General features: G+C 41.4%; 1 protein-coding gene across 2 annotated transcripts; it reads left to right on the top strand.

Annotated features, from left to right (window-relative positions):
• Positions 1-1,465: 1,465 nt before the first annotated feature.
• Positions 1,466-15,542, top strand: LOC108608795 (uncharacterized). 2 transcript variants are annotated; one of them, XM_089469678.1, is made up of 4 exons: positions 1,474-2,355; positions 12,548-13,699; positions 13,759-14,953; positions 15,053-15,542. In XM_089469678.1, the coding sequence occupies exons 1-4, from the start codon at positions 2,347-2,349 to the stop codon at positions 15,112-15,114; spliced, it is 2,418 nt and encodes an 805-aa protein (XP_089325804.1). In that variant the 5' UTR covers positions 1,474-2,346; the 3' UTR covers positions 15,115-15,542. The 2 variants fall into 2 exon arrangements, with proteins under 2 accessions (XP_089325802.1, XP_089325804.1); XM_089469676.1 differs by having other exon boundaries at positions 1,466-2,355; positions 13,759-15,542.
• Positions 15,543-15,598: the final 56 nt, after the last annotated feature.

The raw sequence follows: 15,598 nt of genomic DNA, 5'->3' as shown, positions 1-15,598 counted from the left end.
GGCTCCTACAGCTGGTGTTATGCATGGCATGGCATGGTCTATGCTCCATGGTCCATAGTCAATGCTCCATGGTATTGTGTGGCCCGGCATCGACATCGATGTTTGGTTTTTGGGCGCAGGCTGAGCCTTGCTAAACGTGTCGCAAATACGAATAATAATATTCGCTAAATGATGTGCCTGCGCCGGTTAATGCCTGTCTGTATCTGTGTTTGTGCTTGTGTTTGTGTCTGTGAATATACCTATGGTTTCACCAGTTTCAAGTGCTTTCTGTTAGCAATGTGGCAAATTGTGATGCTATTTCACTACCTCTGCTTACCTGGAGTCAACTGCGGAAGAGCCACACACATAACGCAGCTCAGCACTTGTCCAAAGCCAACGCAACTCGTTATTATGTGCAATTACAATACTGTTAATTTGTCTAACTTATAGTCATAAGTACATAAAAGGTGTATGTTAACTCGAGACTTACTTTCAGCTAGAGTGAAAAGGAAAATCTATATATAAGCTAGTTTAATAAAAACATTAAAATTGAAATCAAAATTAATTATTAAATTAACATTCCTTTTATTATCTAATAATGTATTTAATATTTTTTATAGTCAGTCTATTTATTCAGTATAATTATTTAATAAGTATAATTAGCCACCTAATTATACTAATTAAATAATATTAAGTCTTTAGAGTCTCAATACTTTCGATTTGGCTTCTTAGCTCGAGGCTATCTCTAAAAAAAAACCTTTTTTTTTTTAAGATTAAATAAAAATAATGGAAGTTTTCTTCAATAATAAATAAAGAGCATGTCGTAGCTAATGGTCCTCAGCTCGCTGCATTGCTTGAAAAGTGCGTTGAGGTCAGCCGTTCATGGCCAAAGCGAGGCAATGCTTCCAGCTTCCAGCTCATCAGAGTTGCAGCAAGGCGCAGATGCAAACGTGGCCAACAGTTGAAGCGGTCAACAGTTGAACAAAGCACACAAAGAGTGGATGCAACGAATATGAGATAAGCAAATGCACTTTTTGCGCAAATATTGGTCAAAAGTGCAGGCCAAGAGGAAGCCACTGAGAGAAACGGAAATCGGTGCGTGGCCAAGAGCTGAACTAATTTGCATGCATAAATGGCGCTAATTTGAGAGAAATTTTTACCAAAAATTGTGCGGCTAGACAGGCGGAAGCTACAGTCGGAGCTGAAGATGGAGCTGAAGCCTGGGCAAGTTCGAGTCGCGACGCGTGTTCCCGCTGGCCTTTTGGCCATGTTTGCGGCTGTGGCTGCGGCTGCGACTGCGGCTGCGGCTGCGGCTCATTAAGATTTAGCCAGTGCTGCAGGCAAGGATTTTGGCATGGCCAAAACAAAAAAAAATAAAAAAAAAAGCAAAACCAGTTGTGAAGATGGGGCCGCATTCAGTTAAATAACTCGGAAAGCATCATAAAACAGAGCCAGAGCCAGAAACGAGGCGAATTGGAAAGTGGCGTCAGAGACGCGCCGTCTGCCTAGTTGTCGAAAATGAGACACGCATAAGACCCCAGCGAACGGCTTAATTAAATAACAGTTCGCCTTTTGTTGTAGAATTGCCCGATTATGATTGCTTTATGTGGGGCAAAGTGCTGAGATTTAATTTGCAACCGCTGCACTCCAAAGCCAAGTTCAAAAAGCCCATAAGGGCCACTCGGGCGATAAACAGAAACAAAACTCTGCAAGTCGAGGTGGCTTTCATTCATTGGGCTGTCAAGAGTCACAGCGCGTCTTAGACATGATCAACAGTTGGCAACATTGATGCTGACGTAGCAGTCGCTGTCGCTGTTGCAGTCGACGTCGCCGCTGCCGACGCCAACGCTGGCAACATTGCGGCAGCATCTTCAGCTTGGTCCGTTGAGGCAGGCGAGGGAAACCTCAAAAATTGTACGCTTCAGTCTGCAGCGAGCGTTCAGACGGTTCAGTTGTTGTTCAGCTAGCGGCCAGCCGCACACAGCTATTCCCTCCCAAGCGACCAGTGCAAAACCAAAAACAAAAACAAAAACAATAACAAAACCAAAACAAACAGCCAGCAATTGATCGATCGACCGGTCGTTGTAGCTGTCGGTGTGAACTGTTCGCTAATTTGAAAGAAACGATTCGAAGTTTTGCAATTAAGCGAGACTAACGCGCCAAATATTAAAGTGCAGCGCGACAACACTCGTTAAAGGCGTTAAACAAATGAAATGAATAAATTCCCCAGACCCTAGCACTATCTGTAAGCAACATAATACAACTGTGCCTCTAACAACAACCAGAAAAGCTAACAACTAATTCGCGTTAAATTAGTTTGAATCGAAGCGGAACACTTGGATTACCTGAACATAGCTAAAGGGAAATATGCTTTTGGTATGTATTTTTGAGTTGATCGAGATGGTTCCATTTGTGAATTGCTCCCTCAAAGAGATACGAATTGATGTTTTTTAAGTTCTTCCCAATCACATTTTCTATAATGATAATTTTTAGAGATTATTAATTTGTAAATATTAAGGGCTTGTGAAACAAGTCAAAAATGTTTATAATTTATATTCATTTTTCTGGGCGCTTTTTGAAACATTTATTTGATAATGAAACTTTGCACTTTAAACATAACTTAAAAGCAAAAAAATAAATATCCTGAATGAAAATAAATATCCTTGAGACATAAGTTTAAAAAGAATATCAGAAACTTGATACTAGAGTGAGGTTTTACTGTGATTATAGCTTAGAGAATGAATGATGAGAGCAAAATTAACGATATCTTAGATTCACTGTAGAAAAATTCACAAGACACTATGAAGTTGACATTTACAGTAATAAATCTAGTGTTACTTAAAAAAAAAATGAAAAAAAAAAAAAAAAAAAAAAAATTTATTTGCTGTACATCCGTTCTGAATTGATAAATTGGCTCATACTTGGCCAAGCATGGATAGTCATAAATTTACAATATATTTGACAAGCAATTAAAGGCTTACTCGATTCGCACTTCATTCAATTACTCCACTTTAAACTTAGTTATATCAATCAAAACGAAACTAGGTTCTATAAATCACACAAATTTATAGGATTATATCAAGAGTACTTCTCCTTAGCTGAATAAATACTCATTCATATAATATGCAATACTCTTTAATTGACCCTTAGCTGGACTTTATGGCAATTACTCACGCGCAGAGCTAATACATTAGAAAGTAGGATGATGAGCTTTTAAAAACTAGTAGAAAGTTGTACAATTATCAAGAGGGCGTGTCCATGGGTCTGTTAATTAAATTATAAAGGTAGACAAGCAGATAGACAAACATACATACAGATAGGCGGATATTCAGCCGATCATCAATTAGCGAAATCCACTAGTCAGCAACGCCCAAATTTGGCGCTTTGACAGTCATCGTGGAGAGTGTGTGGGAGTTTGTCAGAGCGGAGCCAATCGATCGATGGACGAGAGATCATAAAACACCTGCATAGACACACTTGTTGTTGGTCTCTCGTGGCAGTCATTTGATTTGCATGTGGAGTCATTTGAGTAATGGCTTTTTAATGCCATTTAATAAATTAATTCCCAGGCAATGCCCCACAGGGCAATAAAACAATTTAATTAGCAAATATGTAGAGCTCATTTGATTCACAGATGAAACGTGGCCCAGCTTCGATACCCATAAAGATCATCAAACGTAATAGATACCACTATATCTCAGGGCTGCTCAGGCGCAAAAAACAACAACAGTTGATGTTGGTAAGCCACAGTTTAGTTTCGGTGACTAAATTAAGTCGTACACATATCAGTCCTATTGGTATTAAGTGGTAGTTGAAAGTTTTGGTCTGGTTCTTTCATTGAACAACTCTTTCTGAATGCCACAGCCAATACCAGGTGAGCTACTAAACACACCCTGCCATATCCGATTTCGACTTATGCAATCGAAGTTGAAGCTGGTGCTTCGACCTGTTGCAAAGTTGAGAGTTGGCACTGGACGCTGACCAAGCAGCCACGCAGCCAGGCAGTCAGCCAACTAGTCAGCCAGTCAGGCAGTCAGGCAGGCAAGTCATCTGTGAAGATGTGTGCATCTGTCGCCTGCTGTTGACATGCAATAAAATTTCACTTTTCGCCATTGCATAATTGCAGTTTGACAATGCTTAAAATTGATTATGCGACTGGCACTGCCGATGCTGCTGCTGCTGCTGACGGTGGCTCTTCTGCTGATTTCACCAGCGAGGCCAAAATTAGCAAGCTGCTACATAAATCATGTACTGTCCCCAGACGAGACCTTCAGCAACAAGTAAACAAGCAATTGGCATTGCAGTGCGCAAACACTTGAAAGTGATTAATGCCCAAGGGAATCGAAGAGGCTTGGATATGCAAAAAATATGGATGTGAAAATAATGAAAACAGCTCATCTCTTATTTCTTATGGAGTAATTCATCACAGTTTTTATTGCTGAGCCTGAAAACGCTCATCTCTTTTTTTATGATTTCTTTGACATCGATCATCAAGATCATCACAGGTAAAAAGTGGAAGATGAGAAAGAAGTTTATAATCTCTGCAAGAAATGGATTTCTCTAATTTCTTTGCGCATTTATGCAGCTCTGCTGAGAGGCGTTTGGTTCCCCCTCAGCACCTACATGCATCTGCTCTCCTTTGCGCACTTGACATATTTCGAGGCTATTGAAACGTGTTGCTCGATGGTAATTGAATAAAAGTAAAAGCGCAACACACGATCGGCTCATTCACAAGGTATTCAATTCATGAGTTCACAAAACGCCCGCACAGTCGGTGAGCCTGCTGCGACAAGTTAGAGCAACGTGTCCGTAGATCTGTATCCGTCCGCAGGCGATGCACGATATTGTGCAACTGTCAAAATAACAATTTACTATGCTTAAAACAGTTTGCTTTTCCTCACCACGTCGAGCACATAAATCATAGGCATCCAACAGCAATGACACTAACACCAACACCGACACAGCCAGCAACAGCAACACCGTGAGCGACAGCGACAGCGACACCTGACTTTACGTTGCATCGCATGGCATCATCCATATCCATATCCATGACTCTAGCTGGCGTTGGGCATCAATTGTTGAAAGGTATTTGACAGAGCGCGTAAATAAATCCGAATTGAGTGTAGTGTGCATAATTGTGAGCACGCAACACACAAAGTTTCTTTTTGTGGGGGATTTAGTGGCAAGTTCGTTGCTTAAGTCTTTTGTTTTTGTATGACCCTTTCCATATTACGTTAAACGCTTTGATGGCTTGACGCGCCATTATTGTTATTATTATTGTGCTGAAAGGTCAACAGCAGTCCAAGCAGCCAGTTCCCCACTCTAAGTGGCACACGACGGCGTGCACACAATGTAAACGATTTTACATAATACAACAAAAATAATGCAACAATATAAGCAAAACAAAGCGGCAGCAGCAGAAGCAGCAGCAGCATCAACAGCCACCAGATGAAACGTTAGCAGCAGCCACAAACTAGCAAAAGAAACAACAATTGCCACTTGAGCTGGGCAAATGACAGCGACGGCATCGAATACGAAGCCGACGCCGACGCCGACACCGACGCTGACTCGATCATCTTCATCTTCCTAAAAGCCAGATGCTCTAGCGTCGATAAAAGTGAAACCGAATTGCCCATGCGCCTTGTGCCTAGTGCCTAGCGCCCAGTGCCGAGTGCCGAGTGCCGAGTGCCATTGACATTGCATTTTTACCTCAACATGCCATTAGATGCAAACAGCAAAAAACGAGAAAGAAAAGATTTGCGCTCCTCTTCATCCCAGCTCTCCTTTTCTTGATCAAGCAACGCCAATCCAACTGCTGCCAAACAATGGGTGAACATTACGCGAATGCGCCCGCAAAAAAAAAAAAAAAACAACTTAAAACTTAAAAGAAAAAGAGAAAAATATATAATCGAAAACAACAACTAAACAACTTTTTCTGTGCATGCGTGTGTGTGTCTGTGTGTTTATTTTTCCCTGTTTGTAAATTTATTGTAATACGCGCCCATTGGTAATTTCGTATTATTTTTTCAAGTTTTATTATTATGAAATGCTGTGTGGATATACCCCACAGGCAGAGAGGCGTTGTTTCTTGCTTTGGGGAACGGATTTTCATTGAGCCTATCATAATGATTGGGCAAATGCGTTTGGGTGGTTATCTAATCCGCCGCTATCACAAATTCATTCATATTCAATTTGATCAAAAACATGTCAAATTTGACGAGGCTCAACTTGAACTTCAGCTCGTTATCGCGCTAATAACAATGGCCAAAACTTGACCTCTGGCCAATTAACCAAGAGCGCAGCTCGTTCACAGCCCATACTTAGCATAAAGACAATGGATATCGCGGAGTGGCAAAATGATCTGCGTATCGCTGATATTTGTGGCCATAGCAAAACGAAACCAAAACTCTATTAAATGCACATAAATATGCAAATGGATCTTAAATGAATTGTAACAAGCTATGATTATCGTCTGAATGGATAAAATATCTATAAAGCGGTTGCCCAATTCACACACACACTCACATACACGCTCACATGCCAATCACAAGATCGCTGAATTGTCAAAACACGCCAATCGTTTGAGGCCCAATTCAAACGAAAAATCCCAAATCAAGACTGGAAATCTATTGACTAGCCCAGTTAAGAAAGGCGCATCATCTCAGCGCAGCTTTGATTTTTTAGTGTGAAATTATGCAAATATATATATATATACATATGTTGGGTTGGTTGGCTGTCGATACAGGTGGACAGGTGCACACACACGCACACGCACAACAATTACATGACATTTTATGAGACTGCGCTTTGGTGCCACGACAAAACATGGTAGCCACAAAGGCAGTTAAAAGCTCATAAAATAGTGTAACAAATTTATTGGCCAACCGCATGTGGTGACCATTTTCGGTAATACCAATATATAAAGACGTTGGCATGCCCTAACTCAAATAAATAACCCAAAATTGAGTGGGACAAGTTCAAAGTAAACGAAGTTCAAAGTAAACGAAGAATTTGTTAAAAAAAAAAAATTAAGATTTGAATTTGATTTATTGTGTGTAATGAAGCTTAAGTTCACTTTGAAAATGATGTCAAAACTATTAATTTAATTTAAAATTTGATTTTAATTCTATATGAATTCAATGAAAACTTATGCATTAAAAATATTATTCATTTCTTTCAATAGACCAGAAGCATTAAGGTCAAATTTACATTATTTTTGTGGTATTTAAAATGAAGTAATTTTCTTAGGCAATTTTAAAATAATTTTTTATTTTGTACAGAAAAAATTTATACATTTTTTATTTTTAATATATTTTTTTAAATCATTAAAATGAAATTAAATATATATTTTTTCCTTCATTGATATAAGCTATTTGTTTTATTTAAATGAAATCATTCATACTATCTTATCTCCTTTCGAAATATTTACATTGTTTTATCAATACCCATATTCATCTCTCTTCTTCTTCTTTGTCTTTATCTATGGTTTTATTAGAAACCAGCATAACAAAAATAACAACATAGTTTATATCAATATAGTTTTAATTTATTTATGCTCATATTTATTGGCCATTCCATTGTTACTTCTATATAGCCATCTATTGTTTCACGATCAAAAATTTGTGTAGGCAAGCATCAGATGTTATCACTTAATGTTTATTTATGCAATAAAAATATGAATCTCAAGCAAAGCCCATCAGCATTTCTATATAGACTGTTTACAGCTGACAATAAATTTCAGTTTAAGTATCCATACATCCATACTTAAATAGCTCGAGACGAACGATGCGTCCGATTGGGCTGAGCCCGTTTTTACACTTTCGTCAAGCAATCAATCGCGTGATTGGGCGTTAACTGAGACTGGGTCGTGAAATAGATTTTATAGCCACTAAAAGTTATGATGATATTTTATTGCAATTTATGGTATTGCTGCATTTTATGACGCCCGGCTTACAAAACAATATTAATATTTATGCTGGCCTACATAAACCATAAGCAAACAAACAACGAATTTGCACAGACTTCCAGCGATTGCGTTATTCACCAGAGATAACAATAACAGAAGAAAAGAAGAAGAAGAAAAAAAAAACAACTCGCAACTTTTTGGGGCAGGTTTTCAGCTCTCCCCAAAGACAAATGACTCGGTGGCAGCTGCTTAATAGTGCGTGGCTCACGGATGCCACTAGACGGTGTTCAGTTGCTTGTGCAATGCACCGCGAGGAATGCAAAATGCAGCCGTTAAAAAAAGGCTGCTGCATATGAAAAATGCAAAATGCAAAGTGACGTTGGTCAGCGGGCGTAAAATTAATCAGAGAGCGCGACTTGCGATGCCCCGCTGGCAGCTTGAATTACTGGACAATGCGACTCATATGAGTTGCCATTTATCAGTGGAACTGGGTTACCCAGTCTCCGGTCTCCAGTCCAAGTCTTCGAGTCTCTTGCAGAGTTTGCGATCTTCCAGTTTTACACACGCGCAGCGCAAACGAAAGTGAAGCTTCAATTTGGCTCACAAGTTGGTTATATAAGTGTGTTGGCCGTTGGCCTCTCTCGCAGAAAATAACAAATAAACAATATATAAAAGGCAAAAATGAAAAATAAAATTCAAGTAAAAAACAATTTCTGCCCACGCTTTAAACAATAAAATGAGCAATAAATATAGACAGCTCGGTTTTTGTGCATTGATTAATGGCTAATTTATAAAGCCTGGCTCGATTGTTAACTCATTTTTACACTCTGCCTGCGGCCGCCGCGAAGGCACGCTTAGATGGGACGTAATTAAAAAATATTTATAAGGCATTTTTTGCATTCGTTTGATGTTAGAGCTGCACGCGATTCGCACCTATGTACCTGTTGCATAGCTCGACAGTTAAGATAGAGCGCAGATCTAGCCGAGGGGAAAGTATGGGAAATCTGAGCAGCTATCATAAATATCACAAAATATGCGATATGATGAGTAAAACAAATATTAGGATTGATGTGTTTTTTTCCTATAATAAGTAAACTCACATTTGATTAGCTGATGATGATTTGTTTAAATGCATGTAGAAGAAAGAGGAAACATTAGATCGTACAACTTTTGTAAACTTTGTGCTTCCGCAAAGCGTTTTATGTGTGTCTTCACATTTCCATGTTGAAAAAACTAAATGAAAATACCAGAAAGAAACAAAAAATTAAACATAACAAAAAAAAAAAAAACAACTTTATTTTATGTACATTGGGCTTAGCTTAACTTTAGCTGGCTGGCTATAGCTGGAGTCGTAATATAGACGTTAGATTTCCCAGTGCCTTGGCCTGGGCATTACAATTTATGATGATTACCATTTTCAAAGGCATGTGCATATACATATACACTCACATACACATACAATAGGCTGGCCAACTTGATTAGTGCGAATGACGACCGCAAAGCGAACGGCGCAGCGCGGCGCGTCGAGCGCTTTGACGAGCTGAAGACTTGACGAACCGCCCGTCAAGTTGGACGCGAGTGATTTCCATAGTGAAATTGACGCAAATGAGCAGCAAGGCGGACAGCGGAGCTATTGATTTTGTGGCTTTTTATTTGGCCAAAAAATAAATGAAGAAAAAACCAAAAAGAAATTATAAAAAAAAAAGAAATAAATAAATCTGGCAATAAATTTTGTAGCAGTGCAGCAAAAAAGAAAAGAAGAAAACAGCATTCAATATTTTCTTCAATATTTCTTCAATTGCAAAATATTTCCCACCAATTGTTGTAGTTGTCTTAGGCCCCGTCAAACTGCATTTGAGTCTCGCGTTTTCTCTCGACTCTTGCCCTTTAGCAGAACTTGACCCTTAACCTTGCGCCTGGGCGGCGCCATACGAAACCCAAAACACTTTCAGCTAAATCGGAAAAATTATTAGGATTTTTGCAACGGCTTTGTCTGGAAATCGCTGCGTCACTTCGAAATTTGATTGATTCCACAATTGAGTGTCGAATCGGCTATTCCAAAAGGTCAAAGCTAAACAATAGCCATAGAAAGTTGCATGTTATTATATCAAATTGAACAACAGCAATTCATCTAAGTGTAACGCGCTGTGGAGCTGCTCAATTAACAAAAGATTAATTAGTATTCATTATTAAAAATTGAAGCATTTTCATAACAAAGCTATATAGTTATAGCTGAAGAGTGGATTAAAGTTAAAGTGGTTATAGTGTTATGGCTACTTGAGCAATTATAGAAACTGCGCAGCGAGAGCGAGTGAGCGAGGGAGAGAGAGAGATATTAAGATAGATAATGAATGATTTATATGGAGTGTAAGAGAGGATAATAACGATGGATTATATTTGGGAGGGATATAAAGAGAAGCAGACAGATAATATAAAGTAAAGGTGAGAATGCCCAAGATCGATTATGAAAGAGAAAGAGAGAGTGATAGATTGAGCGACAGACAGAGACAGAAACTGAATCAAGGAGAGAGATAAACTGAAAAAATAATTAAAGAGACATAGAGAGAGAGAAAGAGAGAGAGGGAGAGAGAGAAGGAGAGAGAGAGAGAGAGGGAGAGATATGTAGAATATAGAAGGTAATGATGTAAAGAGATCGAGTGAAAGATACCAACGATTAAGTGAGAAGGAGAGAAATAATGAAGCACATATAAAGATTGGTAGAGACGAGAAGAAATGAAGGTCTGGTATATGGCGCGTCAGACTCTAGTTCTTGGGCCAGCAACAACTCAAATAGAACGTTAGCTTAGCAGAAAACAAAGAAAAGCTACACAAGAATAGAGGAGATCACATATACATATATACACATATATATGTAGATAGAGAAACGCCTCTGTGGGTCTATCAATATTACTGCGAGTATTTCATTAAGGCATTGCATATTTGCCGTATCTATATATCATTCCATATACAAAATGCAGCATTTGCATGCCTGCTTCCAATTAGCATAGTTGTTGGCCTTAGTTCCAGTTTAGTAATTCGCCAAATTCGAGCATTTTTGAATTTAGCTCCGCATTGCTGATTAAATAATTTGTGTGCTGCCCAAAACGAAATCAATGCACAGACCAAAGCAAAGCGAGCAACAATTGTAAAATTTTGGCCAAAAACGGGAGAAAGAAACACAGCCAGGCAACCAGGCAACCAGGCAACCAGTCAAGTGCCAAGTGGCAGAAACGTGACTGCCAAAATGCTGAGCTCCAAAGAGGCAAACCGAATCACAGACCAGCGCCACTTAGAGAGCGACAGGTGGTCGAATAGATTTGCTTTGGCTGCGGTCGGCAGTGGATTTGCGCACCACTTGTTGATGCAACAATTAGTCTAAACTTTCAGCAGCGTCCAAACAAGCGTTGCCAGGCAATTTACCAGAAAACGTTTCCGAGCCACAGCCAAAAGCCAGGGCCAGAAATCAATCGTCAAGCTGTTGAAAATCGCAAATTGTGCAAAAGCAACGCAACATTCAACATGCCCCAGCCGTCCCACCCCACCACCTCTGACTCGACAATCTCTGCGGCAGGTTACGTGCTATAATGCGTTATGATCTGCCGTCTTTGCAAATGCCGGAAAGATGAACATGCACAGATTAGCGAGCCATCGCCGCATTGTATATAAGCGCACTCACACATTGTACACGCTCATGATTGCAACTAAGTTTTTGGGCTCAGCAATGAACATGTTGCCGAAACTTAGCGCAGCAAAGTTTTTGAAAAACATGAAATATTTCAAAAAGTGCCCAAGCTATTGGCTCACAAAAAATTACAAAAGGACCTCCAAATTTGGAAAACAGTTGAAAGAAATTTGCGAAGAGTAATGTTTAGGAAACCTTTGTTAAAGGTATTTGCTTCGACAGAGTATGATATTTGGGATAGCTCGAATACATATATTACTAATATATATTATTACAAAAAAAAAAAAAAAAAAAAAAAAAAAAACATTATATCCACGTTTCCCAATTTCAAGGGGTTCATGGTATAAAAGATATGAATGGTATAGTATATTATATATCTTAAAATTGATGATTAAAAACGAAAATGTTATGATGCCAATCTCTTGGATAAGCTTTCATTTAAGAGAATAAAACTTTTCAGATTTAGTTAAGTTTGGGAATATAAATATACATAGTAAAAACGATCGGGTAACGCATATAAGGTTAGATTTTCAGCTGATGACTCTGTTGCTTAAGGCCCTACACATTTCCATTAATTTCATGTTTACCCGCCATATATATAGCCATAGTATTTATATAAAATTATTATCAGTCAACAATATTTCAGCAGTTGTCTATTTCCGGTTTCAGTCTTTTCCAAATGGCTCAATTAATATAATAGACAGTTACACAATGCCACAATTATGCTAGCGAGCTAAACTTATTTTTCATGATCTCAAATATGCTCAGATTATTTGGTGTGTCTGCAAAGCTGCATCTATTGGCATTTAGTCAAATGAGGCTTGAGCTGCGCACTCTGGCATAAGATGACACGGGATGGTAGATGGCCCTGCCGAGCTTATTGAGCCATCAAGTAAATGCCTCCTGCATTACATGGCCCTAAGGCTAATTAGCATAATTGCTTGAGTTAATCCTCAGTCTGCCTCTTATCCCATTCGCAGAGACATTTCAACACGCTGCCCTGGGCGTTGCTGCTGCTGCTGCTGCTCGCTGCACTCACGCTCCAGTTGGCAGCCGGCAGCGGCGTTCCGGTGGCGGATGAGGCGGCATCGGAGGCTGAGAATGTCAGCACTGAGAGCAACGAGATTATACCGCGAGAGGCCATACAGAAGCTGGACTATTCGGTGCGTCTGGCGCTGTTGCGCGCCATAGACAAGCTGGAGCGCGAGGAGGCGTCGGCGTCGGCATCGGCATCGGCAAAGGCATCGACATCACCCACAGCTGGGATCGCGACGCCAAGCACCACACTGGCTGCTCCACGTGAGCGCGAAGAGATTCTGGAGGAGAGCACCAGTTCCTCGGATGCTGTGGTGCCCACCGTGCAGTTCTATACGGCGACCTTTGACGAGCGCAATGCCCAGGAGCAGTTGCTCTCCTCCTTCATCGATCGCTCCAAGCTGTGGAAGAAGACTACGCTGCGCAAGCAGAGCGCCACGCCCTCTCCACTCTCCGTTGGCTCGGATGTGGGCCCAGACTCGCGTCAGATAACACGCAGCGTGGACTCCACGGTGGGCAGCAATGAGATAGCGCACGATGGCAGCAACGAGATCAAGTTCGAGATTCGCAACGTGAAAAAGGAGACGACAACAACAACAACAACAACGGCGGCCACAACGACCACGACGACAACACCGCGACCACGCACCACCAGACGTCGCACGACCAGCACCACAACCACCACCACAACGACCACGCCACGACCCACCCATAACGAGGATGGCGAGAACATCGAGCTGGTGGACAAACAGGATATCCGCATACAGGAGGCGCCACTGGTCACCGCTTTCACTGTCGACCTGGATGAGCGAGGCACAGCGCAAAAGTTTCGTCCGCTGCTGCAGGGCGAGCAGCTGCCACAGCTGCAGCAGCCAAGGCTACAGCAACAACAGTTGCTGGTGCCACACGTTGGGCCCACCATTACCAAGTTGAATGTGCTGGAGTCGGAGCTGCCGCCAGCACCGCTGACGACACAGAGTCCCGCGATCATCAGCAGCACGAGCACCACTCAGACGAACCTCCAGCACGTTGGCTTCTCCACAACGCCCGCCTTTCTCACCAGCAGCAGCAGCAACACCAACAGCAACTACATTAAGGTAAGCTCGCCATTGAGTAGGTGACATTAAGCTAATGCGGTCTTGTTATTCCCATTTAGGAGCCGCTGGCCAGCTCTAGTGTGACGGCACCCGTACCGCCCAGCGTCAATAACTACATCATTGAGCGGCAGCGCGCTCTCGAGCAGCAAATCTATCAGCTGAAGCTGCAGGCACAGCAGCAGCAGGCGCTAATCCTGCGGCAACTGAAGCTGCTCGAGGAGCAGAGCCAAAGTCGTTATCAAGCTGCGCCGCTTGCACAATCGAGCACGTTGCAGCCGCTGCTGCAGCAACAGCAACAACAGCAACTGCAGCAACAGCTCCAACAACAACAACAATACCAACAACAGCAGCAGTTGCAGTTGCAGCAGCAACATGCCTCACTGGAGGCAATACAAACGCTGCAGCCACCTTCGCCTGGTTACTCCATCAGACCTTCGGTCGAATTTCTACCCAGCACACATACGAAGACCATTATCTATCCCACATATCCAATTGAGCAGCAATTGCCGCTGCGAGATACCGTTGCGGCTCATAAATTTGCCCTGCACAGCAGCAACAACAACAACAACAACAACAACTACCAGAAATTACCAACGGCAACGAATGCAGTGCAACAAATTTTCCAAAATTTGCAAAATTTGCAAAAAACAGCGGAACATGCTGTCAGCAATAGCCAAAGTCCCAATAGCATTGCCGGCAGCACCAGCAGCAGCAGCAACAACAACAATAACAACAATCATTTACAGCTACAAACCTCAAATCAGTTCAACTTTGCGCCTGCGGAGGCGTCTATCTTGCAGGCCCCGCCTCAGAATAATTACCAACCGTTTCAGCAACAGCAACAGCAAGCGCAGCAGCAGCAACTGCAGCAGCAACCATTGCTGCTGCCCAGCTATGTAAGCAATGCGGTCTTTCAGCAACAGCAGCAACAGCAGCAGCTGCAGCAGCATCGCGCACGTCTCTTTCGGCAGGAAACAGGCACTGGAAACTTTGGTCTGAACAGTGAAAATGTCGAGATCCAGCCAAGCAACTCCTTCGGGACCACCATTGTGAGCCAGCAGAGCAATTTGGATAATCAGAATTTCTATCGACAACACTTGACGCCGCAGCTGAGCAGCCAGTTGCAGCAGAACGCACAGCAGTACCTCCAGCAGCAACTGTTGCAGCAGCAGTCCAAGTCAGCGACAGCAACAACAGCAGCAGCTGGTGCTGCATCTGGAGGAGGAGCCGCAGGCACGCCAAGCGTAAGCTCAGGTAATACCAATTCTAGACTAATTAGGCCTAGCAATCAGTTAAGTCCCTTCAATAGCTTAAGAAATTTCGAAGAATTGAAAGTAATTAGTAAAGTTTTAGCTCTCAACCATGGCATACCGCAATTTGCATCACAAAACCTGCACTACAATGGCGCTTTTTGAGCGCCACCAATATCACCAGCACCACCAACACCACCAAGCACCAACTCCGTCTACTGTGAATCAATTCCATTCCACCAAATTGCACATCCAAACAAACATTATCACGAATCCAATCCAATCCTTAGCCGGAGCTCTGCCGTTTCACATTTACCCGTTAATTAAGCTCTTCTTCTTGCAACATTTTTGTAAATACGCACACTAAAGCTAAGCATTATGATAATGAATACTCAAGCAAGGACTATCGCAGAAGCAGGAGACTCTGAACAGGATGTGCTGTGGCAGACGTGGCAATTTTGAGCGCTGCTTGGTTAAATCTTAAATATCGAAATGTAATAATTATTTATTTTTATGTGAATAAAGTTTATGATAAAGTACAACAAACATACTCACTAATTGATCTAAAAATAAAAGTTTATAAACAATTTAAATGCGTGTTTGAAGCAAACGAAATGCGGCATTCCGAAAAATGGAATTAACTATTGTT

Source organism: Drosophila arizonae, chromosome 2, assembly GCF_054131065.1.
Source record: "Drosophila arizonae isolate 15081-1271.41 chromosome 2, UAZ_ARI_1.0, whole genome shotgun sequence".
Taxonomy (NCBI): domain Eukaryota; kingdom Metazoa; phylum Arthropoda; class Insecta; order Diptera; family Drosophilidae; genus Drosophila; species Drosophila arizonae.
This window is presented reverse-complemented; position numbering and strand designations above follow the sequence as displayed.